Source organism: Triturus cristatus, chromosome 3_1 (assembly GCF_964204655.1).
Source record: "Triturus cristatus chromosome 3_1, aTriCri1.1, whole genome shotgun sequence".
NCBI classification, from domain to species: Eukaryota; Metazoa; Chordata; class Amphibia; order Caudata; family Salamandridae; genus Triturus; species Triturus cristatus.
This window is the reverse complement of record NC_140583.1, coordinates 114,399,287-114,424,878: the sequence shown is the minus strand read 5'-3', so window position 1 is coordinate 114,424,878 and position 25,592 is coordinate 114,399,287. Positions and strand designations below refer to the sequence as shown.

General features: G+C 43.1%; 1 protein-coding gene across 1 annotated transcript in view; it reads right to left on the bottom strand.

The window, feature by feature from the left end:
• Positions 1 to 4,291: 4,291 nt before the first annotated feature.
• NAT10 (N-acetyltransferase 10) overlaps positions 4,292 to 25,592 on the bottom strand; it is a 231,230-nt gene continuing 209,929 nt past the window's right edge. Inside the window, exons 26-29 of the mRNA XM_085643531.1 lie at positions 22,273 to 22,371; positions 9,741 to 9,814; positions 5,732 to 5,815; positions 4,292 to 4,658 (exon numbers count right to left, since the gene is read on the bottom strand). Coding sequence (XP_085499657.1) covers positions 4,559 to 4,658; positions 5,732 to 5,815; positions 9,741 to 9,814; positions 22,273 to 22,371 — 357 coding nt within the window. The 3' untranslated portion in view covers positions 4,292 to 4,558. The remainder of the gene's footprint in view (positions 4,659 to 5,731; positions 5,816 to 9,740; positions 9,815 to 22,272; positions 22,372 to 25,592) is intronic.

Sequence of the window (25,592 nt, the reverse complement as noted above, 5' to 3'; positions counted from 1 at the left end):
CCACTACAATTCCTATCATGGAATGATGCTTTTCTGCTTGCTATCATGGTCTTAAGGCGTGTTAGTGAACGTTAAGCTCTTACACTGCGAGAACCTTTCTACCAAGTTCATAATAACAGGGTTGTTCTTTGGACGAACTCTAAGTTTCCCGCTACACTGGTTTCCTCGTTCGACCTCAATCATACCATTGAATTGCTTTTATTTCAACAGCCACAAACGGTGGAAGAGAGGGACCTTCAAGCACTAGAAGTTAACTGGGCCCTCTTATATAGTGTTGATAGGACGACATCCTCTTGGAAAACCCAAAAACGCTTTGACGCCTTCACCAAACCACACAAAGGTCATGCCCCTAGCAAAGGGGACACAGCCAGATAACTTGATAGTGTACCACTCCATACACTTTGACCAAACACTACTGTGTGGACATGCTAGCAAGGCAGCATGCACAGGTAGGCAAAGCTTTGCTTAGAACTCTTTCCGTTCTCTGCAACATCCTCAGGCTAGTCACCACTTACAGTATTACTGCTCTACAGTCTATGCAGACATGTGTATTTACAGCTGCCCATGCCACGAACGGGATACGTTAGCCTGTAAGCATATTTTCATGGAATGTAGTGCTGTAGATTCACATGTGCCTCCTCTCCTCCCCAGAAACCTCTGGTTGTTGCAGACAATCATTTCTCTTTTGCACGGTCATCTATTCTTTTCTTTCCTAAGCTACATTTTCGTCCTTACCCACTGTGCAGAAAACAACCTAACAATGGAACCAATGCCCGTACACATTACCAATCATAGGATGTGTCAATCTTCCCCGTGACTGGAAAGACTACTTTGAAGAAAAACAAGTTGCACATGTTCTAGCCCAACTTTAGATGGCAGGAGTATGTAGAGCATGTGTATCTACAGCAAACACTTGCCATGAACATATCGTTTCTTCCCAAGATAAATGAAGACATAAATAACCTACCGGGCAGACCTATTGTACATCCCATGGAATAATAATTATTACTTGGTAACTATGGCTGTTACTGCGTTATACACTAATATTAAACATACTATGGGTTAAAGTGAATGGAAATACTGTATGTGAACAATGGGCCTAGAGGCACACAGTGAGTTCAAAACCTATGGTCAAGAGGACGCAGTGGCACCTATAGCAATCTGACCTCTTCATTAGTGCCATTGTCCTTAAAGACTTGCAAAACAAACTCCGATTTGAAACGTTTTTGAACAGTGAGTAACTCTAGATCCAAGTCGAAGAGCATGAAAAAAATGGGAATACCATCAGAGCACTGGGTGGTGATATGCAGGTCTTTCTGATGTTTAACACTGATGCTTGCAACATTGCTCCCGCTCCAGGATTTGCTTTTGCTCCAGGCGATGGCTTGAACCGATTTCAGGGCTAGAACCTACACAGGCTGACCTTTCGAAACATAAAACTATTTTATACGACCTTAACCTTGGGACCGTTTGACCTTTATGACTTAAGTTGATGTATCCTATCACCAAATAAGTTTATTAATTCTCTTCTCATGAAGAGGACCCTGGCTTAGTAGTTGTGCCAAAATGTTGTTCATTTACACAAGATTAGAAACTATATGTCTAGAAAAGATGCCAAGGAAAACCGCTCCGTAACCACCCCAGTTGTCTATGACCCCATTAAATGATATTGTAGTTTATCTGCTAAAGCACTTTGACAACTTAAAACCTTTTACATATACAATTTGAAGCTGCTTATTTTCTGGACTTTAACTTCTGAAATAATTATTTCTGATGAATTACATTTAATTTATGTAACAGGTTTCTATTGTACTCATGCACCATGAGGTATAGGGGCACTTTATTATATAACCAATACAGGGATGCTTAGGTCTTCCACTGAATTTCATTATGAGAGGGTGAACACAGAAGAAGGTTGTGAGATAATGGAAAAGAGTGGACCAGGAGGACTTCAAGTAAACAGTGGAGAAGTCAGGTGCAGAAAGAGAGCGTAGAAGAAGTAGAATTTGAGGGTAGTGGGAGAGGGAAAGAGATGGAGCATCAAAGTATGAACAAGGAGACGTACAAAGGACGAAGAAGATGGCAGATCGGAAAGATCGTGGCAAGGGGATAAGGAGGATACAAATGGAGTGGGAATTAGTTGGACATCAACAGTCAACAGTCAGAATGAGATTGGAGAGGTGTGCTTTTTGATGCTAGCGGAACAACAGGAGGGTGCTTTAAGTCCCGAGACGGGAAGAGAGCTCCATTGAAGAGTAATTGCTTGTGAGCAGGGTTGGTAAGTGATGAGTTACAATGTGTAAATGTTACCATAGTGAACCACCAATTGTGCTACGTTCCACCCGGGGATTCACTGGAGTCAAGAGAGAGCTTTGGCAACACCTGCCCGCACAATACAGCAATTTTAACTTCCCTGATTCAGTCAGGCATCATGAGTTGAATAATCTGCAGATAGAAGTAAACCATCAATGAATCATCTGTTGTGTGTGATGGCTCACTGAAGTTTTATGGGGTGGGCTTTGATTTTGAGACGTGCAGGGAAATTCCCAGGACGAGATGCAGCAACAGTTGCTTCAAGAGCCAGTAACACTCACCTCCTGGGAAACCCGTGTGAGACTGGCCTGATAAAAGGAGTGCGTACACCCACTCCTGATACACATGAGAAGCCATCTCCACCAACCACTTCAATAACACTGAAGATGTAGATGTAAGGTCACACAGAGGGACTCTGTCATCTTTCCAAAATTTGATGCAAGCCTTTTCTCGTCATTGCTATAATTATACAAGTTACCCACCTTTGGAAACATGATTTCTTTTCTTGATGGAACCTTTACCTTTCCAAAGATTCACCAACTTTTGAAATATCTCAATGCATCAGACTGCATTTGAACGTATATTCCAAAATATGCATTAGGTGGTGTGTTTTTTCCCCAGAGTCTTACAGCCATCAAAGTTTCACCAGATGGCATGTCACAGTTACAGAAATTGCTACTTTGTTTTCAAAAGTATGTAAAAAGTGATGGATGGAATGCTTGATTAAATTTTAGCTACTGGTAATTTCTCTAGGCTGCAACCCAAGACATCCTCATTTTGCACAGCATACCACCACAGTATTTTCTCTGGGGCCTTCAGCATAGAATGTGGAAAGTGCAAGGGTCAAAATGGTGTAAGTATTCCTCAAGCCTATGAGGCTGAAGAGGAGAAGCAACAGCAGTATACCTATTTGTGACAACAGAATGTCTGATGCAACCTTTCAATACAGGACTGCCTGACGCACTCTACCCTATCACCCAAGTACGTACTGAACGGAGGATGCATACTCACTCACTCACCCTGTGGACAGCAAATATGGCAACCAAAACGCTGTTTTGAACAGAAGGAGATTTGAACCATATGAATGCATGGGCTCACAAAGAAAGTTCTATCAACGATTATAAAAAACAAAACACATTAAGATCCTAAGAACATTTTGGATGGTGGAGGTTTAGATTAGAAAGGTTCACAGATATGCAGCCATCCGCAATGCCCTGACTGAGCCTTTCCTAGGACAAAATGCAGAACGGAAGCTAGTCTACTCAAAACAAGTTAAGGTCTTCCGCTGGAACACCAAGAGAAAAGCCCTTTGAAACTGAAGGTGTAGACTGATTTAGTAGCAGAATGCCTATGAACTTGGTCAGCCATATCATCAGAGCGTTGAGCCTTCAAGCGTGTGCCTCAGACATGCCCTTCAGTCACGATGCATGCAGAGCTAAGGTGTTCAGGTTGGGAGAGAAGGTACATCTCAATGGCAGTTGAATAGGAGAGGTGTAGCCAATCTACAGGAGCTCTGAGTTCCAGGTCCTCCTCGCCCACCCAGAATCAGAGAACAGATGGGCACTTGGGAAAATGTGTTGTGGGTGCAGTCCCAGCCAACTAACAGCGAGCCCTGTGAATGGAAACCCCCTCAAGCAAAGCCATAGGCCATTGCTGTCATGCAAGCTAAAGTATCAATGTCTGGTATTCCCACTAGAAGAACCCCTTACTGGTTGAGTTACCACGAGTGGGAAGAACCTTTCAACAGTCTTGACGTACTTCAGCTTACAAAACATTGCGATCATTTGTACAGCCTTGATGTATGCCTGTTTTGTACCTGTTTAAATAGGGCATGTGTGCTGAACTTCTGAGGGGGAGAAGCAATTTCCTAAGTTAGTCATCTTTTCCATACATATGTACAGTGTTAAAAAAAAAAAAAAAAAAACATGGATCCCTAAGCGTAGATTAAATATGGCAAAATAATTAACAGCAGTCCAGATTGCGACATAAAATATTTTATACTTTGAGGTTGAAGCTAGTAGAAAGTCAAGTTCCGTGAGATGTTAATTCAGGCACGTCACGCTCTAGGGTTCTTCAACACAGTTAAATCGATAGAACTCATCCCATCTCAACATCTGTAAAATAAAATCACCTGTATTCCTTTCCTTTATCTGTACAAGGCAGAAAAATATCCCTCTGGCAGCGTAAAAAATAGTCCTTATACACAAGTTCCTACTTTGTTACTCAAGTCCGTTGACTTCAACAATCACTTTCCATGTTTCTGTTTCTTATCTTTATTCTTTTTGAACTTCTTCTGTTGCTTGGATCCGTCTTTTTCAAATTTTTCAAATTTTCTTTTTTTGTCGCTGAAGAGAACAAGATGTGTGCCATTAAAGATAAGTATGGTAATACACAAATGACCTTCCACAAACGGCTGTTTCTGGCAAATAGTACATATCACGCATATAAAAAGCTATTCTCTACTTCTTATCTTGTGATCAACAGCATCATTCTTATACATTATGAGCCATGAATTATGGGAAACAAAGACCACACACCTGCAACCAGAAACGCTCCATAGTAATGTCCCCTGATACAAGATGGCACCCATGAACATACTAAAACATATGACAATACCTACGCTGGGACGTCATTTTTTGGTATCATTTATTTCTGTAAACAGTAGTCTATTTAGCAGAAGGTCTGAGAAGGCCCTACTTGAATCTGAAACTGCAAACTACAAGTAGATATCTGAAAAAGGCACTGAGACTCTGGAAACATTGCTACAGTGTGACCTTCAAGCTTGTGAGCACAAACTGTTTATTTTTGTTTTGTTCTTTTTCGTCGCCCCTACTAGAGAGCACGCATGGCAGTCTGTTGCAAGGCATATTGTGACTTACCAAAAACAGAGGGACTTGAAGGCCGCCCATTACTTACCATTGGTTGGCTTTCCTTATCACTATTATTTGTCAGCTTCTCATTTATGTCTCAGCCTGTCAATCATGTGTTTGTGCCTACCATGGAACATTGCCTCTTTACAATCTCTTTGATCGGCTAGCATCATTGCTTGCTTTCCAAGCACTATTTTTTCCTCAAGTTTGAAGTACTCCATTAGAGGGTGCCTGTTTTTAAGCAGTCTCCCTTGTATGTATCGCTCACCCTGTTGCTCTGTTGCCCGAATCATTCTCCCTGCTCTCCTCCATCTCGCATTCACCCATGTACTTCTGCCCACTGCTTCCTCCACCCGTGCCCACTGAGTTGCTTTACCCCAAGCCCCATGTTGCTTTCAAGTCCCCGCAAGCACTCTCCCTACTTCTGTTGCTTTGAGGTCCCTTCACACTCAACATGGATGCTGTGTAGCATGGCTAAAAAATGTTGACAAAATCATTAAGTTACAAAGGCGAGGCTAATTGGCTTTGCCAAGGTTTTTCTTTTTTACCTTTTTACGCTGATAATAGATGTATTCTGACCAGCTTTCTTCAGCACATCATTCCACTCCTCATCCTCGCCTCGGATCATATACCTAAAAACAGAAAGATAAATACTGAGTGGAAGAGCAGGGAGTTTTCCTCTACATTCCAAGAGAGCAACCTGCAGCACTCACACTCAAGCAATCGCCACCTTGAAACAGCAACATTCCTTATAGACGAGACGGCTAATGCCAGTGCTACAGCTGAATAAGGAAAACTGGTACTGCTGGTGGCTGTGCTGGGTGAGGGAAGCATGCACCTTGCGCTGCCAAAACCAATGTGGTTGCATGAAAGGGAGGGTAAAACTCTACAGCCCACGACATATGTGTGACAAGTGCCTACCTTCCACGTGCAGGGGGTGGAGGCGGTCAGGGGTTTGAGGGCTAGCACACTGCTACTACATGCACTATACCTATGGTGTGGGTGTGAGGATGTCTACATTGTTCTTGCAGGTGGTAATGTAGTACTTTATGTGAGGGAAGTCTGATCTCCAGATGTACACATTGCACGGGGTGTAGGTGTGTGTGTGATGTTTGTACTGCTTATGTGTGAGGGATGTTTGCACTGTCACTAACCAAGGTACTGGCAGTGAGTCGGCTGTAAATTACATACCGCTGCTTTGTGTATAAGGGAAGTGTGCTCTGCTACTACACATGGCTGAGTGAAAGGTCACACTGCCATTGCTTACACTATACACGTTGGCTTTGTGTTATGGAGGCATGCACGCAACCCATACACGTTGTGATGTGGGTGATGTATATACGCATACACACCAATGTTTCTGATTGGCTTACACTGCTGTTACCCATGTTTCACTTCTTTACTGTGTGAGGGTAGCTGCATTGTTGCTGCTCATGCTCCACTTGCTGTGTGTCTAACAGTAACACAAAAACCACACACTACTGGTGTGTCAGTGCATCCAAGAGTTATATTAATCTCTTGTGGAAAAAAGTAGCTTTCAATATGAACGGTTAATACTGCACAATTAAGATTGAAAGTGAAAAACAATGTGCTGCTAAAAGGGAAAGGATACCAAACCTACTGAAAATTAACACTCAGTGCATCCACTCTCAATGGCGTACCAAGGTTACAGGTATTCAAATTATGCTCCGAATAGAATGATATTTAATGTAATGCCCACACATTTTAAACCAAAAGCTGTTTCTTTCCTTCGAAACTTTCCTCCTAAACTTCACAAATGATTTGCCCAAAAAGCAGGTGTTATTACTGACATGCTCTTGGCTCTCAGCTCTTTGTATTGTTTCTTTATTCTTTGGCAGTCAATAACTGTGGTCTTTATCATAACATTTTTTATCCAACATACGATTGACCTGTCTCTTGTAATTCACTGAATAAAAGAAAGAAAAATAAACCCCAAAGAGTATATTTTTCATCGTGAGGTACTCACTGAACTCTGCTTTGGCTTGCTGAGCAATGCCAGTGTGGTTTCCTCGCACAAACAAAGTAAGCCTCAAATAGGAACCTTTGATACTTAAGTGGATGGTTCCATGCGAGTATTAACAGCTAATGAGGCCAGTCCATCAGAATCTCTACATTTCGCCTCTACTACTAACCTAGATATTCCTCTCAAAGTCAGTTGTTTTTGACCTGCCTCTACCTCTTGCCTATAATACGAACTTCGATTTCTCTTGCGAAAGAGCCTTTTTCAATATTTAGCAGAATGGACCAATACAAACCATATGTATTTTCGGAGTACTTTGCTGCAGCCATTGTGACAATACCTTATTGCACTCTGAAGAGCTAATGAAAAATAAATAATTGTTATCCTTATTCTACCAAGAGAGAACAACACCTTGTTGCCTTTCTCAACTGAGGGGAATCCCAAATCACTGATTAAAGAAATGCGGTCCCGATGTCTCACACCAGACAATAATGAATATATGTACGTTTTCACCGAGCCTTCGTATGCATAGGCACTTATGTAACACTAGTGCAAAACTGCAAATTGTGACCAAATCAGGGGTTGAGGTGCACAAGACAACCCTAGAGAAACCATGGAACAACTTACTTTCTGCAACATTGCTATGGAGAGCTTGCGCAGAGGCCTTATGAGAACCCCTTCCCAGATGATACCCTAAATATCCACTTGTTCGTCACTAGTGCGACATGATGCTGCACAACAACTAGGGGCATCTTAGAGGTTCACTGAAAATAAAGTATCACATAAAGGATATAAGGTATTGATAGAAGAAGCCACATGTTCTAGTGTAGTAATGCAACAGATTTTCACACACCCACAGACGCTTAGGACGCAGTGAGAAAGAGACGAAGACAACAAAAAAAATCAAAGGGAAAAAACCAACACTTCCTCAAGGGCGGAGGTGAGAGGGCGGCAAGAAATCTGTCAATATGGCCAGAGTCTATTATTCTGAGACAAAGCAGTAGTGCTTTGAGGACTGTACTGATTGTCAAGTCAGTGCACTACAAATGACTTTATAAGTGCTGTGGTCTACCCCTTTCAGCTATTGGCCTTCTTCGCCCCGCCTCTCTCAGTCATTGGCTTGAGACTTCATGAAACAGTGGAGTATTCATCAATGGCATTGACCGACTGCCTTCTTTCCCCTCCTCTCGAGTGTTTGCACTGAAATACATCAGGGACTACTTTAAAACTATCTCCCTCTCTCTGCTCTTGCTAGCTCCCTCCCACTTGTTTCACACTAATGTGAGAACACTGCTTGAGTTTCCCCATTACAGCCGGACCTATAGGCTCTGCCGATGCTCGGTACTGGTTAGCAGTGTATCAGTTAACCTCTACCTACACCTTGAACTGTCATGAACAATTCCAAAGAACTGATGAGCAAAGAGCATCCCAACCTCTCTCCATCTAAAGACCTCGCCTGCAAACAGGCAGCTTAAACCAGTTACTACTTGCTCTCATTTATGCAAAACACCCATTACTCACTGTAGGATAATGATTGCCTCTCAACTAGTTGTAGTGTGATTTGTGTAGGACACTCTTTTCTTGAGGAGTTTCAAATATCAGAAGGCACAATATACAACTATTTTCTGTGCCCTTCTTGCCCAGGCACATTGGGATAAACCAGAAAGATCTTCCTTTCCGTAGAAAAGTGTATTGTGGTAGTTCATCAGATATTGAACTGGAAGAAGGTAGGCCTTTATATTTGTGAATTATACATTCATACACGCTGGAGTGTGGTGGCAGCACCCTATTTTGTCACCTGTGGCACTGATAATCTTTACACTTCTATTTCTTGAGATGTTTGTAAAAGAGCATCGCAAGCTCCGTTGTATCTGATCTCTTCTCTAACAAATTTTCAGGGAATATGCCGGACTTGGCTGTTCCATATTAGGCTTCACCAGATTCTTTCTCTTTTCTTCTCACTATATGAGGCAGAAATGCATATACTTGCAAGGTTTACTGGCATTTACCCGGCTTAGGCAATCCTTGCCATTTTGGTCTCTTATATTTACTGTTCTATTCTTTCTTCAGTCTGTGGCTAGGGTGCTTCTAGTGTTTTTCGTTTCCCTTGAATCTTTTGTAATAAACAGAGTTCCATTTAACATGCTGGTCATCTTTTCTTGGAAGGATGGAATTCTGCCCTTTAGGAATTTAGGTGCAAACCACATCTGCCGTCTGTTTATTTTCACAATATTCTATTAAAGTTAGAACTGGTTGATTATTTCTACTGCACATCAGTGTTTCTACAAATCAGATAAACACTAAGTGACTAAATACATTTAGAAAGTCAGTAGTAGAAGGAGCAGTTATACATCTGCTGCATATAAAGAGCATGATAAGAAATGTCTTACAGCGAGTGTGTCGTATTCCACACTTTTCAACAAGTTTTTCAGTAATGGGTGTAACCCTCAATGGACACCATGTTGCTTTAAAAACGTCTCAATAGTTTTTGTGTGGAAGACCAATGTTAACGTATCCAATATAAAAATTCACAATTAACTATTTAAAAGGGGTCAAGAACTTAAATATGATCTTACTGAGTGAGGTCCATGCCCTTCAGTTTTGCAGTTTCTTGGTTGTGTTTATCCTGGAATTCCCTGGCAGCTTCTTCCTGGATAAGGGAGAGAATAATAAAAAAGAAATCAGGAGAACAAGGAAAGGATCCTTGACAGGGGATGGTATGAAGAGGAGATGTATGGACAGGACTAAGGAAAGAAAGCACAATTTCATCAACATTCAGCTAATACTGTGGAAGGTTCACAGGCTATGCACTCTACTTGTGTTGTGTTGAGTTCAGCATATGCACATGGCTTCAGGTAAGACTAACGATTTCTGTACTAATACTAAAATGCAGGCATCTTACCGCACATAAGACCTGTTTATATCAATACAAGAGCTGTGGAAAATAAGGTAAAAGTGATGGACACTGAGGTAGGTTTGACTGCTGCGGTGAAACAGTCTTGAGGGTGCAGAGAAGAAGGTAGTATAGGGGGATGTATGATGAGGACGAAAGGGCACAATTGGACATTGTGTGCTAATGGTTTATATCTGTCTGGAAGGACAAGTGGATCACCCAGAGAGTTCTTTTGTAGGGGCCTCGTAGTAAACTGTGGTCATTGAGTAGCATTCTGTGTGTGTATGTAATTTACCATGGGAGTCATAGGGCCAGCAACACGAGTGCATTTCAATTGGTTAACAAACTTTATTGCAGGTACGTCATTTTTCAGACACATCAAAGTTGAGCAGGGAGGCCTTTTCAAGGAGTCTACAGGGTTTAGAAACTCAGACACAAAATGACACAGTAGGTATGTAAATGGAAACCGGGAGGTTCTAGTCTATTAAGGAGCAGAGAAACAACTCTAAAATGTTTTTTAGCTATTACATCTCGTTATGCACTACAGAGGTGCTAGTCAAAAGAATACAATCTAGCAAGTTTCAATGGGATCTCTCTTTTGGGGAAAACTGGACAAGTCTGTGTGTTTGATACCCTGTGGCTAAGTTTTCATAAGATGGTTCCAATTCATTCAAAAATGACTAGTGAATGTTAAGGTGACAAAACTTACATTTTCATTTCAGGGCGCTACAAGGAAACTGCTAGCCTATGCTCAGTTATGGCACAGTTCAACTGAGTAGATAAAGGTCTCAGTTTTTTTTGTTGTTTTTTTATTTTTTTATTTTTTATTTATAAACTTTGTTTATTGGTTTCAATCACAGCCATACATAACATGATTGGACGACATGTTTAAGGTGGTCAATATAAAATAAGCAGACATTACTTTTGGTTACACATTAAGCATTTCCTACAATACTTGCTGGTCTATGCATCTCCATTTCAACAGTAGGCAACACGCAGGGCTCCTCTCGATATTTATTCCAGTGTGACCACTTCCTATCCCACTTCTTGGGACACCCCCGAGCCTTAAAAACCGCAGTCTCTGCCAACATACATCTATCCATTTCTTTGGCCCACACGGTGACAAGTGGTGGGTTCGCTCCCCCCCAGCCTCTAGCTAGCTCCCGTTTCACCAGCGTGTATCCCAGTGTCGTGAATTGCTGTTCACCCTCCGTGAGATCAGTCGCCTCCCACACATTCAACAGTCCCAATTGTGGCATCAATATTTCTTCCTTCCCCAAAGCCGTACTCATGTGGTCTGAGGCTCCCTCCCAAAGGGCACATATCTTTGGGCAAATCCACAGGGTGTGGTAGAATGTGGCCTGCTGTCCACAACCCCTCACACAACGGTCGCCAGGTCTAGTCCCTAATCTCGCCAAGACTATCCCTGATATGTATGATCGGTGGAGTATCCTAAGCTGGATCAGCCGAAATCTCTGTGCAATAGCCGCCTCTCGCGGGGACATGAGTGCCATCTGCCAGTCCTCGTCGTCTTTCGACCGATGTCATCCTGCCACCACTCCCTGAGCCTCGGGAAAGTGTCTGGCAGGTTATTACTCAATTTCTTGTAGATGAGAGATATTGCCTTTGAAGTGAGGGGCCCGTCTAGCAAACGATCTTCCAGAGGAGATGACTTTGGTATATTTTTAAGAGATGGAAACGCCGCCTTTAGCGCATGCCTGATCTGTAAATACCTAAACACTTCTCCCTGCGCCAGACAGTATTGTTTCTGAAGTTCACCAAAGGTGAGCATTGCTCCCCTTTTCACCAGATCACGCACTGCTGATATCCCGATGAGGTCCCATTTATCAAATCCGGGCTGATAGCACAGCATTCCTAGTTTCTGGGTGGTCCACAACGGTGTAGCCTGTGAGAGACCGCGCTTCCATCCCAGCCTGGCAGTAACCACACGCCATATTTCCAAAGTGTGTTGGGTGGGTTCAAAGAACCTCCTCCTATTTTTCCTGTCAGTAGTGTATAGTGGCGTCTCTCAGTTTTTTTAAATAAGGTCAATGCAACAATTGGTCGGCACCCAGAGTGACATTCCCTGCGGATGCACAGCTTTAGGTAGCCATGTCTCCCAAAGGGCCAGCTAATCAATGCCAAGAATTTTCCAATGGAGGGAGCACCTACAGAGCTGGAAGAACTCATCAGCTTCACCAGTGCCAAACCCCAACTAGTCTTTAAGGTTAAAGCCCAACTACCAGTTCAAACACTGGAACCATACCAGTCAGATAAGTAAGTGTTCAAACACTGCAACCCTAGCAGTCAGATAGAAACAGTGGGACCCTACTAGTCAGATAGATATGATTTTCACCTCTGCAACATATCCAGTCAGACAGATAATCACAGCTCTACTGTACCTTCAAAAATAGCAGCAGCCAAAAGGATATGAGGCCAACTGCAGGGCTGAATGGTAAAAACACCAGAGTTTCTTCGGCTGGGTATGACAGATACCATAAAAGTATGGGTCGGTTGGGGACAAGGACAATCAAGACAAATGCAGGCAGGAATAAGTGTCTCCAACCAGACATTAGCCAATGGAGTATCTGTGACTCTAGTCAGTTGTGCTACAAGAATCTCTAAGTTACTTTGCAATTCTCTCTTGACACCTCTATGGGATCTGTGGTCAACTGAGCCTAGGGCTGGTTTTTCTGCCCTCAGTGGTCCTCTCTCCATCCTGGGCTGTCCAACTCCTCCTCTCCTGCTCTCGAACAGCAGTAATTATTCTCTAGGTTCCAAGGCTTATTCCCCCATCCTTCAAAGGAGGCAGTTAACAAAGGGAAAAGATAGTCGATTTCAAATATCTGCTCTATACTCGGGAGCAGTTTTGTATTAGTTGGGAAGGAATATGCATTGCTGACTGGAGGCAGCCAGTATTTTTTCTACCTTTGAAACACCAGAGGGCAGACTAGCAAATAGAGGTGTGCTCCCTTTAAATTAAAAATATTCCTTTAATTAGGAGGAGCTGCATCTTTTTCTTTTTCAAAACCATAAGCATTGCACAACAATCGAGTGGTGCACTTGGGACGAGTCTAGATCTGGCAAAGGGGTACTTTTTGAGGACATTAAGGTCTGCGTGTCTGAGATGAGTCCTTAGCAGCTGAAGCCGAAACTATTAATCATAACACACACGACTAATGGTCTTTAAAGTGTTGAGGCATCTCACATATGGCAAATAGGCATCACGCAAGAAAGGTCATGACATGGAGGGTAATTGCTATACAGGTATTCACTTTGCTGTGGGGAACCAGACACTGACATGGTCTTGAGCGCCAGAGACAATGTTATCTGTCAGCATTACCTTCCATCCTTATCAAAAAAGACACCTTGTTCTTTAGGACACAAGTTTTAAAGCACATGGCATTATAGAGTAGCCAAGAATTAAAGTTACGGGGATAGTGCTGCAAGACTATATAGGAGTAGTATATAAATGCTTCTAATATAACAAATAAAGATCTTGAATCACGCCAATGCTTGATTCTTCACTGGTAGTATCTTATACTGATGGAGAGAAAGTGCAAGGATGCTCTAAATCCTATCTGCTCTAAATTTCCAAACAATAAATGTCAGTTATTTGCAGCTATACAAGTAATCATCAACAACAGAATAAAAAGTCAATACTGAACTCTAACTCACTCATAACCTAAACAGATAAATATAAGCGTGTAAAGATGTATAAAACGTTTTTAAACAAACCATGATGCAGCTTACAAAAGTATGTGACAAGTGGGGGACGTTCAATCCAATTTTACCAGTCTGTGAGATATTTCAATTGTGCTGGAGTAGTTTGCTCTCCTGGATCCATCTTTTATATTCAGAACCCCTAGCCCGAGTATTGGTAAATGGGGGTACCTCTCAACAATTCGAGCTCCAACGTGATACACAGCAGGGTTGACAGCTTTCTCCTTTAATCGTCGCTCTGGTTCTGGAGCCACTAGCGGTCCTTCTGGTCAGGGGACTGAGACGGACCCCTGACTGGGTAGATATAGTTACCCTCTACGCGAATTACATTTTGCTCAATATCGCCAGTCCTGTTCCCACCTTACATAGGATTATGCATATATTCATGATATTTCACTGGTACTCTGGATATTCTATCAATTGGAATAAATCACTGATTTACATCCTACATGGGAAGGCTCCTACTTTGCCCAAAGACTATGCAGTTAGGGTGGTTACGGAGGGATATCGCTACTTGGGGATTTTTGTCACCAGGATCTGTGAGCCTTCCATGCTCACAATATGGAGATCCTGCTTGCTCGACTGCGGGGGGTATATCAAACTTCGGAGTACCTTGCCCCTATCCCGCCTAGGAAAACCAGCCCTTTTCAAAATGATGGCTTTTTCCAGTTTCTGTACACACTTTAAAATACGCTTTATCTAATCCGCCACTCCTACAGGCCGTGGATGCAGAGACCCGGACACTCCTATGGGATGGGGTGGTACGATAGCTCTCCCAGATGTGAAGAAGTACTATTGGGCGGCACAACTCACTGTGGTTAATCACAGGGTGCACCTCCTTGCGGTCAAACTGGCTTATAGAATGGACAGGAGAAACAAGCAGCCCGGAGGCTATCTCTTAGCTATTTAAGGGTAAACCTACTCCAGATCTTACCCAAATGACCGGCATAGGGCTGATACTGGGCTTGATGGTTGCAAAACAAAATATGGTGAGCCAAACTGTCACCCCTTTTGTGAGACTGGAAATAGGACATGGACTGGTGTATGCAAGCAGAGCAGGTGATCTATGAGAGCAGGGGGCGCCCAAACAAATGGACTAAGATTAGGGTACAGTGGAACGCTTATTGGAGGAATCTATGTGCTCCTACAGTCGGCCTCAGCTGTGTGGTTTGGAATCAGGAGGCTCTGGACACTGTGTTAACCTTGTGATGTAGGCGGAGCGGAATGCTGGACCACTTTAATGCTTTTGTAAACAATCTTTTGAATCTCTGTGGCTTAACAATATGGTTATTTCTCACAGTCACCAAAGTTCAACTTGCTTTATACTTACTAAAAAGAACTTTAAAAAAATTATGCGTCAGTAATTGGCACAATTTTGGCAAATATGTAGAAAAAATGTAGGTAAAACGACGGAGATTAAACAATTATGCCATTGAGCAAATTCGGGGGGGAAACGAAAACTGTACCATTTTGGTAATTTTTTAACGCGAGCAGCATTTCATGTGAATTTCTTAATTGACCTGACAAGTAATTATTTAGTCCAAAACTACAAATTCGAGCAAGCAGCAGTGATTTAAATGAGAGTAACCAGAAATACACCAAAAGAAGAATACTACTTATCCAGTATGCATCTGTTCTTGGCAGGTAGAGCTGTAGAGTCACATGCTGTGCATAGCCTGCCATCTAGTGTTGGTGCGGGACTCCCGTGATCTGGTGGGATCCCCGGTGTGCAAAATGGTGGCCAAAGCTCGGCGGGAACTTACCCCACCTTCGGGGGCACTGCAGAGTGCGGTCGTGCTGTCTACAGCCCCGGTGACAGCAATCGGAAGAGCCGGGAGCCTGCCCCGCCTGCGTGTGCTTAAAGTTAAAGCCCCTGTCCCAGGAGACAGACCGGGCGAAGAGCAGAGCACCCGGGAGCGTCGCGGGATACCGAAGCCACAGAGAAGACCGGAGTCCTGTTGCGGAGTCCCGGTGAGTGGGGGCTCCATGTTGTTGGTGCCCTTCGAGGCACAGTGCCATTTCCATATTCTGAGCGGCCCCGTCTTGCAGTGGGCCACTCCAACGTGAGCCAGTGCGCGCCAGATTTTCCAGTGGTGCCGCCGTAGCGGGCCACTGTAACGCCTGGGGGCAAGTTATTTTTAGGGCATACTTGTTGAGGAGAGTCCGTGTGCTCCAACGTGGGGGCCAATTTTATTGAAAACGCCTAGTGGGGCCCCGAGGGCACAGATGTGCCAGGGCCCCTTCAGTTTGTTTACTCCAGCTGCCCCGGTCGCATAGGGCAGCTGCAACGATGGGGACATAGTTGCTGGAGAGCCCCAGCGAGGCCCATAGGGCACAGTTGTGCCAGGGCCCATTATAGATTTACAGCTGCGCCGCCCCAGCGTGGGCAGCTGCAACATTTTGGCGCAGTTTTTGTTTGCAGAGTTCCTGAAGGGGACAGATGGGCCCAGTGGGGCCCAGGCCTCTAATTACTTCACAGCTGCCCAGCAAGTAGTGGGCAGCTGCAACGTTTAGGTCTGCGCAAAGTGCGCACCCTTGACTTCTGCTGCCTTGGCATCGTGCCCTGACTTTTGGGACACAGCGCATTTGAGCCCCCCGCTTTTTAGATGGTGAGTTGGCCAGGGGGACGGGGAGGTTTGTAGGGCTCCAGGCCCTAATGTAATGTATGCCTCTACAATGGTCTTTTTAGGAGACCCTGTGCTAATGTGATTTTGGTGCTAGGAAATGTAATTCATGTAGTATGTTTTACGCACCCTGTGTTATACCTCTAAATGTGGTTTTTATGTACGAGGTTGTTTTGCATATCATGGTTTATGCTAGTGATATGTCTCTCTGTGTGATTTATGCCCCTAGTGTTGGGTCGGACGTTTGCACTCTTTTTGTTTGAAGAAGTCTTTTCCAGTCACAAGGTATGCGACTCCTCCTTTACCCATACGCCCATACGCACTGATAGTGCGTATGGGCATTGACTCCATCCTTAGAATGTTTGCCGCAGAGGCTGATAATGGATTTAGTAAGAGTAGTAAGAGATGTCCATGTATGTATGTATCCAAGTAAAATGTAACTGCAACAGGTGTAGGTACCCAGGGAGGCGAGTGGGCGCATATGATGACTGTACAGCTCTACATGCCAAGAACAGATGCATACTGGGTAAGTAGCATTCTACGTTCGAGGCATGGGAGCTGTAGATCACATGCTGTGCCTAGACTAAACAGCAGTTATCTCCCAAAGCGGTGGCTGACCTGTAGCTGTTTCAGTGGATTGAAATAGTGCAAGTAAAACTGCTTGGCCCACACTAGCTTGTTGTTTAGCTAACACATCTACACAATAGTGTTTTGTGAAAGTGTGAGGTGTAGACCATGTTGCAGCTTTGCAGATATCATCTATGGGTATGTTTCCTAGAAATGCCATTTAAGCCCCTAGTTTGCGAGTGGAGTGAGCTCTAGGGGGAATTGTTAAAGTTCTTTTTGCTTTTTTATAGCATATCTGAATGCATTTGACTATCCAACTAGCAATGACTGACTTTGATATTGGGTTGCCTTTATGTGGTGGAACAAAAGAAACAAATAGTTGTTTTGCGAAAAGGTTTTGTCCTTTCTATATAGTAAAGAAATTTTTTCACATCGTGTGTAAATCACATTCTGCCACAGAATCTGGTTGAGGAAAGAACACAGGCAACTCAACAGATTGGTTGATGTGAAAGGCAGAAATCATCTTTGGAAAAATGTAGGATTGGTCCGAAGAACCGCTTTGTTGTGATGTATTTGTGAGAATGGTTCTTCTATGGTTAGTGCCTGGATCTCACCCGCTCTCCTCAGAGATGTGATAGCTATCAGGAAAGCTACCTTTCAAGTAAGAAATTGTATTTCACATTTATGCAATGGCTCAAAGGGTGGACCCATTAGCCTTGTGAGGACAATATTCAGATTTCACACTGGAGCAGGTGGAAGTCTTGGAGGAATGATTCTTTTAAGCCCTTCCATGAATGCTTTGATGACAGGCACTCTAAAAAGAGACAGATGTTGTCTGTTTTTGTAGGTAAGCAGCTATTGCAACCTACAAGGGGATGTTCACCTTGTGACTGGAAAAGACTTCTTCAAACAAAAACAAAGTGCAAACGTCTCTGACGTCCAGTATAGGCCTGAGAGACCCGTCCTTCTTGGGAATTAAGCAGTAGAGGGAGTATACTCTGGTTCCTCGTTCTAATGGGACTGGCTCTATTGCTCCTTTTTTTTTTTTTTTTAACAGGGATTGAACCTCTTTTTGTAGAAGGGCGAGATGTTCCTGTGACATTGCATGTGATCTTGGAAGAATGTTTGGGGGAGTGTCTAAGTTCCAGGCAGTACCCACATTGGATCATTTGTAGAACCCATTTGTCTGAGGTGATGGTGTTCCAGACAGGGAGAAAATGAGAGAGACTTCCCCAGACAGGAGTAGAATGATCGAAGGGTAGTGGAAGCAAGTCACTGTTTGTTATTAGCGGGGGAAGTGCGTGTTGAGTTTCCTCTGCCACTTCCCTTACCATTGTTCCTCTAAAACCTCCTCTAAAATATCCTCTTGATGAGGGCGAATGGTTGTTGCCCTTGTAAGAGTAGGAGGGATTTTCTGTGGTAATCTTGGAACCACCTCTGTAAAAGGAGCGTCGAAAGGAACCTCAATTTGCAGGTAATTGTAAAGCCCCCATGGACTTTGCGACCTCAGTGTCCTTTTTCATTTTCTCCAGTGAGGTGTCAACTGCTAGGCCAAATAGGTGCTCCTTGTTAAAAGGTTGATTAAGAATAGAGTCCTGTACCTCAGGTTTGCAACCTGATATTCTTAACCATGCGTGTCTGGATAGCAACACACTTGTGTTTACTGCACGTGCTGCTGTGTCGGCTGCATCTAATGCACATTTCATGGAGGTATTGGTAATGTGTTTTCCATCTTGTATGAGATGATGTGACTTAGCTTTATGCTCATCAGGCAGATATTGGATACGTTTTTCCAACTCATCATAATGAGCTCTATCATATCTGGCTAGCAAAGCCTGAGCATTGGCAATGCGCCAGTGGTTAGGTGCTTGAGAAGCTACCCTTTTACCAGAGGCATCAATTAACTTAGACTCTTTATCAGGAGGAGGGGCCTCACCTGTTTGTGAATTTCCTCTTTTACGAGCATTAAAGACCACCAAAGAGTCTAAGGACAGTTGACCTTCAATATAAGCAGTGTCCGTAGGTGCTGGTTTATATTTTTTATCAACCCTGGGTGTGATTATTTTTGCCCTGGCCGGGTCTGTGAAAACCTCATCTGCATGCTTAAGCATCCCTTTAAGCATTGGTAAAGTGTGCGTGGTTTTTGAGTGGAGCTTAATGTCTCAAATAAAAAGTCCTCCTCTAAAGTTTCTTTATGTAATTCCACTCAAGGATAGTAAGCAGCCCTATTAAGAAGCTCAATATAACCAATATTGTCATCAGGAAGTGATGGCCTAGATGGATACAAATCAGGGTCAGTGTCTGTATGAAGATCAGTATTATAATCCTCCCATGGATCAGCATCTTGTTGCCTGTTGTCATCCCCATCCCCCTCATCCTATGGGTCAGGTGATAGTGGTGAATTAGTGGGAGGATTAGTGGGTGAAGGAGGTGGCATATCAGGTGGTGATGGGTTTGTACCCATATTCCTTTTCTTTAGAGGTATATGACGCTCATCCTGATCTGCCAATTTCCTTTTTTCAGGTAATTTGGCATGATTATGTCCAGTATCTGGTTTGATAACCAGTTCTTTTTGTTTCGGAGGTAGAACAGCGGCCAAAGCTCTTTTGTCATTTTTAGGTCTTGCCTATGCAGCACGCAAGCGCTGTTTTGGAGTGACCTTTTGGAATTGCTCCAGGCTTTTGTTTAAACTCGGGCATGTTTTGCACTGTTTCCTATTGGTACTCGTGCATGTATGGCATTTGCGGGAGCAAGCAGAGGCACCATCTGTTAGCAAATATCGCGCCTGCCGTTGCTCGCTCCCGCAAGGTAAACGTTGTAGATGGGGCCGTGCTGGTCTTCAGCGCATGTTTAAATTTGGGGTTATAACCGCGTCGGTGCTGTTTTTTCTTGGAAGGTCCACTGCCCGAGTGGGTCTACGGAAGTAATGAAGGTAAACCACAAGCGCACGCGCGTCGTACTGTCATTCACCATAACACCCAAGATAACGTGTACTCATGGTTGGCATTTCATTTACTCTGCCGTGCTTCCTTAGCAGCAATTAATAAATCTAACGGCGTTTCTCCTGTAGCTGGTCTGTTATCCAACACATGCGTTCATGAGCCCCTCTGGGGCCTGTAGCTCACAGCTTTAAATAAAATACCCTCTCTGCATCAATAGGAAAAGCGTCGTCTCAAAGAAATCTCGGCAGAGCTTGGCTGGGTCTGCCGGCTGCATTGTACTGTCAGCGCCAGCAGAGGCGTCGCAGACTAAAGGCTCGCGCGCGCACGTGTAGGCGCATTAACTGCATTCTGTGGATATATAGGGTGAATGAACGTGCACGAGGTGACCTCGGCGACATTTATAGCCTCGCTGCAGGCTACCTCACAGCAGGTCTCAGACTAGACACGAGAGATTGTTACCAGCAATGGAGCCCCCGTAGGTCACGGCGTCCTGGAAGGAAGGGGTGTGGACGGAGCTAAACAAGACACAAGCTGCATGGATTATGGCCCCATTCTTCAGAACATTTACTACGCCTCTCATCCTTTTGTTTGTTTTACATTTAAAGGCAACGTATGCACACACCTTGCAAAATGAGATGCCACGGCGCTTTTTGTACAAGGCCACCAGATGGCCCCTTTTCATCAAGCACATGCATGACGCACAATTTATAGGATTTTTATGCACGTCAATATTTTCATGTGTGTTAATTGGATCAGTTGAGTTCATTTGGACTACAACTCCCAGAACACACTGGTCCCTTCGTGACATGGAGCACCTGCTAGTGTTATGCATGTCGCACTGAAGTCGGTTTGGCCCTTTTGTGTTCCGTGAACCAGGCACACTCGCCTGTGACTAACATATGACAGAATCCATACAAGCACAGACGTTTACCTTGCTCCGCACTGTGATCCTCGAGTGCCCATTCTCACATTTTACATGCTGCTCATCTTGTAATTCAGGTACCATTTGCCAGCTCCCCCAGCACAAACAAAAAAAGCCATAACAAACGCGCATTAGAACAGGTGGGGAGAAGTTGCCAGTGTTGCAAGACCACAAAAACTGGATACAGCATTTTTTATGTTAATTCTTTTTTTAATAGGGTCATTCAGTTGTGTATAATGTCTTCTTGGTTATATATGAGGTAACAAAAATGCTTCCAACACTTCTTTATTATAACTTTTCAACATGCTGCACAGCAGCCACAATGCTCTACAGCATAGCTTGAAGACATCAACAAAGACAATAGATCTGGATATAAACTTATGAGGTTCCAAAGGCAAGACCTATTGGCAATGCCAATGCTTGTTACTTTAGTTGTAGTTTTTGGCATCAAATGTTTCGGCTCCAAACTCTTCGGCACCAAAGATTTAGGCTTGGACCAAGATGGAGGATGGACATGCTTGGTTATGGGCGCCGAGGATTTCGGTTTGGTGCCGCTTGGGGCCAAGTCGATCCCAAGCCAGAATGCTTTTCTTTGTGTTTCAGTGCTGGGCCGGCGGCGGGGTGCCTGAAACTTTTTCTCGTTACTAACCGTGGCCCGCAGGCAGAGGAAGGACAGGAGCCTATTTAGGTTTTGGTTGTTGGGGCAAGGGGGCTTCTGTACTCACGGTACGTTGACCCGGTAAAACTTGCTCCTCTTATTCCATGTTGTAGTCAGCTTCTTGAGCATGTTTTTGATCGGAATCTTCTCCGAAGCTGTCCAGAAGGGAGCCGCCTTGCTGTTCCATTTCGTGACGTCGAGCCCAACGGTCACGGAGCGTCTCTTTCAATCGAAACAATCGGCACGCGTCGCAGTGTTTCTCGTCGTGTTCAATACAGTCGAGGGTAGTGGATTGCGCGTCGAATGGAACCCGAGAAACGGTGCCGAACCGGAGCAGAGCAATTCACATCCAAACCAGATGGCGGAAAAAAACAATCTGACAATGGAGTCGATGCCCATGTGCACTATCACCGAAAGGAGGAGCCCCCTACCTCGTGACTGGAAAAGACTTATTCGAACAAAAAAAAAGTGCAAACATCCAGACACAACACTAGTAGGCAGGCTATGCACAGCATGTGATCGAAAGCTCACATGCCTTGAACATTACATTTTCGCTGGTAATTTTTTTGTTTGGCTAACTTTTTAATTGCAAGATGCATTTTTCACAATTGCGTGTAATTTAGAGCAATTTCACTACAGCAAACCACATGGGTTTCACATACACCCCTAGATTTGACCTGCTGAAGTTTACTGGGAAAATATAATCTTCAATACATCTCATGTGCAAATAAAAACATTTTCACAATCATATAGGGTAAAAAAAAAAAAGGCTGTCTCACCAGATCCTCATTTAAAGATCGCAGGGTTGGCTCCATGACAATCTCCTTAGTTGCCACCATCTGCTCTTCCACTGATTTTTCTAGGATTCTGTTAAACAGCTATGTACAAAGGAGATAACACAAGTCTATTTTTGGGTTAAACATATCCAGAAAGACATGGCAACAATGGGATGGCAACCCTGAATATCAAATCTTTAATCGACTGATGATAGCTTAGAATAACCAAAAAAATAACCAAGCATGTTGTTGCTTGAACAAGTATTTATAATATCCCCTCTTTGAGGTTGCCTGGTCAGTGGAGAGAGATATTTTTGAAATTATATATATATATACATACACATACACACTTTTCTTTTTTCATTCCAGGCTACAGCGTGCTGCCAAATCGCCGGCAGTGCTCTTATTGCAGCACTCCGCCACGCGCTGTGAAATAATTCCTATACTCCAGTTTCTTGTATAAGATAAAGAAACCACAGCACTCCAGTGCAGTTTAATCAATTTTCATTATTATTATTTTAGAAGAAGCATCTACGCGTTGCGAAGCCACAGCACCTTGGTCACGATGTAGATCCACAGTGCTGTGGTTTCTTTATCTTACACAAGAAACCGGTTTATTTGAATATATATATTTCACTGAAAAAACCATAGGTTTCAGAGACGTTATAGTTAGAAATAAGCATTTAAAAAACCTTAGACATTCACAGAAAAAAAATAGGTTTCAGGGGTGTTCTAGTTAGCTGGCCATGTCACTCGTAGAAAACCATAGAAATTCCTCCGTTATAGTTCGTTATTCTAACTATAACTTGCGCGCTCGCAATGCACTGCTGATGATGTCACATATTGCATCATTCATGACATGGTTAGTGACATCACTGATGACATCACTGATGACATCTCAAATGAAGACACTGATGACATCATCCAGTGAATGTGGTTTCGTTTGAAATTTAAATATGTATTATATATATACACCAATCTGTATTGAAGATTGAGTGGATATATAACTGTCTGGTTGGAGGATTTAGTAGATGTCTGACTAGCTTAAGGGAGTAATTAAAAGTGTCTCACTTAATACATGGATTAGTAACTAAACTATGTGAAAGTGTGCAGCACTGTCTCTGCTGTTGTATAAAATGCTCCATCAGTTGGTCACTAACTACATGAGTGTTTATATTAGTTATTGATTAGTTCCCTCTCCACTGCTCCCTCTCCACTACTCCCTCTCCACTACTCCCTCTCCACTACTCCCTCTCCACTACTCCCTCTCCACTACTCCCTCTCCACTACTCCCTCTCCACTACTCCCTCTTTACTACTCACTCTTTACTACTCTCCCTTTACTACTCTCCCTTTACTACTCTCCCTACTACTCACTTTCTATTACTCACTCTCTACTACTCTCTCTACTACTCACTCTCTACTACTCACTCTCTACTACTCTCTATTACACATCCTCTACTCTCTACCTCTACACTACTCTCTACCTCTACACCTCTACCTCTCTCTACATGCACACATATGCACATATATATGCATATGTATTTATATATATGTATGTGTATATATATATACATACATATATAAACATATATAATCTGCATATCTACATAAATACAAATATAAATGCATGCATACATTTACATATACATATATGCATGCATATTATGTACATGAAAGTTTGAAAAACACTAATAAAAGCAAAGCTAAAAAGCCACCTAATTACAAACAAAATTGCTTTAACTTAAACAAGGGCGAGACCGATTGCATTTTCAATGCTGGTTTACTTTGGTTGCATCAAGAAGGCATTCAGATGTGTCACACATTTACCATAAATTCTGAATGGTAGCACTCGAGTTGCTCATTAGATCACTGTAGTAAAGCTACTGCTTACCAGGGAAATCTGCTGCTGGTATTGAAAGTGCATGCTTCAGTCTGCATGTCAGAATTTAATAAAATAGAAAGGATTTGAGAAGTCACTCAAAATGTGCCCTAATTTTTCTTTCAGCAGCACTTATCATACTTTCTATGGCAAAATGAACCCCCTCATGGTGTTCCTTTTTAAATTAAATGTTTTAAGAGTTACCACTTTATTCCAATCAAGTTGGCTTCAGGTGTGCCATCCGTTTGTCATACGTAGGACTGTTAGAGCTCTAGTTGTTCTTTGAAACACTCTGGGAAGATGCAGTAGAACACAAAGGAATCAACTGACAGTCTCTGCCCTTGTTGGATGCACATGTTTTACAGAGAATGTCAGAATTCATTCTCACATGACTGAAAAAGATAATGTGAATTTACAGAAAATATGCTCTTGGTTTAGCTTATAGATCACCTTCCAAACCTCTGTGGGAAAAGCATAAGAAAATAGTTTTCTCTCAAACCTGATTCATGATATCCCAGCAGAAGGCTTTTTCACATGGTAAAATCACCTTAGAACACACCACAATTCCTAAAATGAGTATGGTACCATCAACAAATGATTTATAATGTACCTAAAGTCTTAAAACCTTCTATTAACTGCAATACTTTTTAATGAGGTGCTATCATGTATATTGGTCCCAAGATGGCTGCCAACACTTCTTGGATGAAGTGCTGACAGCCAATCAGATCTCGCGATGAGATGTGTGGTTAGGCTCCGCCCAATATATGATTTTACTTTTGATTTTGTCAGGAACTACTGAACGGATTTACACCATTTAAGCAAAAGGCATGACTCTGAACCAAGGTCTACCTTTCTGCCAAATTTGGTGTAATTCCGTTCAGCAGTTCGGGCTGTAGCTGCGACTAAAGGTCCCTGTGGAAAATTGCATGGGGAAAACACGTTTTGGGACCCTACTTTTTCTCGGCCCCCGCTTGACGAATCACCCCGAGACTTTCAGGATAGGAGCGGACTAGAGCGGGCCACGAGTTTTGAAAATTTTGAGAAGATTCGTCAACCGGTGCCAAAGTTATTCTAAATAGAATGTTGCGGATTTCCTATGGATAAACGGTCCTAACTATAACTACCTACTGGCGCCCGCCAGTAGGTAATATATATATCCAGCACACTTGCTTGGGTATTTCACCACTGCTCCAAACCAAAGGGCGTGTCGCCACTTTTGGACCTCCCAGGCACGGTCCACTACAAATTCACCAGTAACCTCGTATACACAAGGATGACGACGCCATGTGAAGAGCCAAAATTGTTTTATTCATCGGCCACTATTGGACGGGTTTCGCATGCCCAACATATATAAAATAGTGGCATATACTAATAACACCTGTGAAGAGATTGGATTATGTGTTTAAGAGAGAACTACATTAATACCGACTTCACCATAAGTT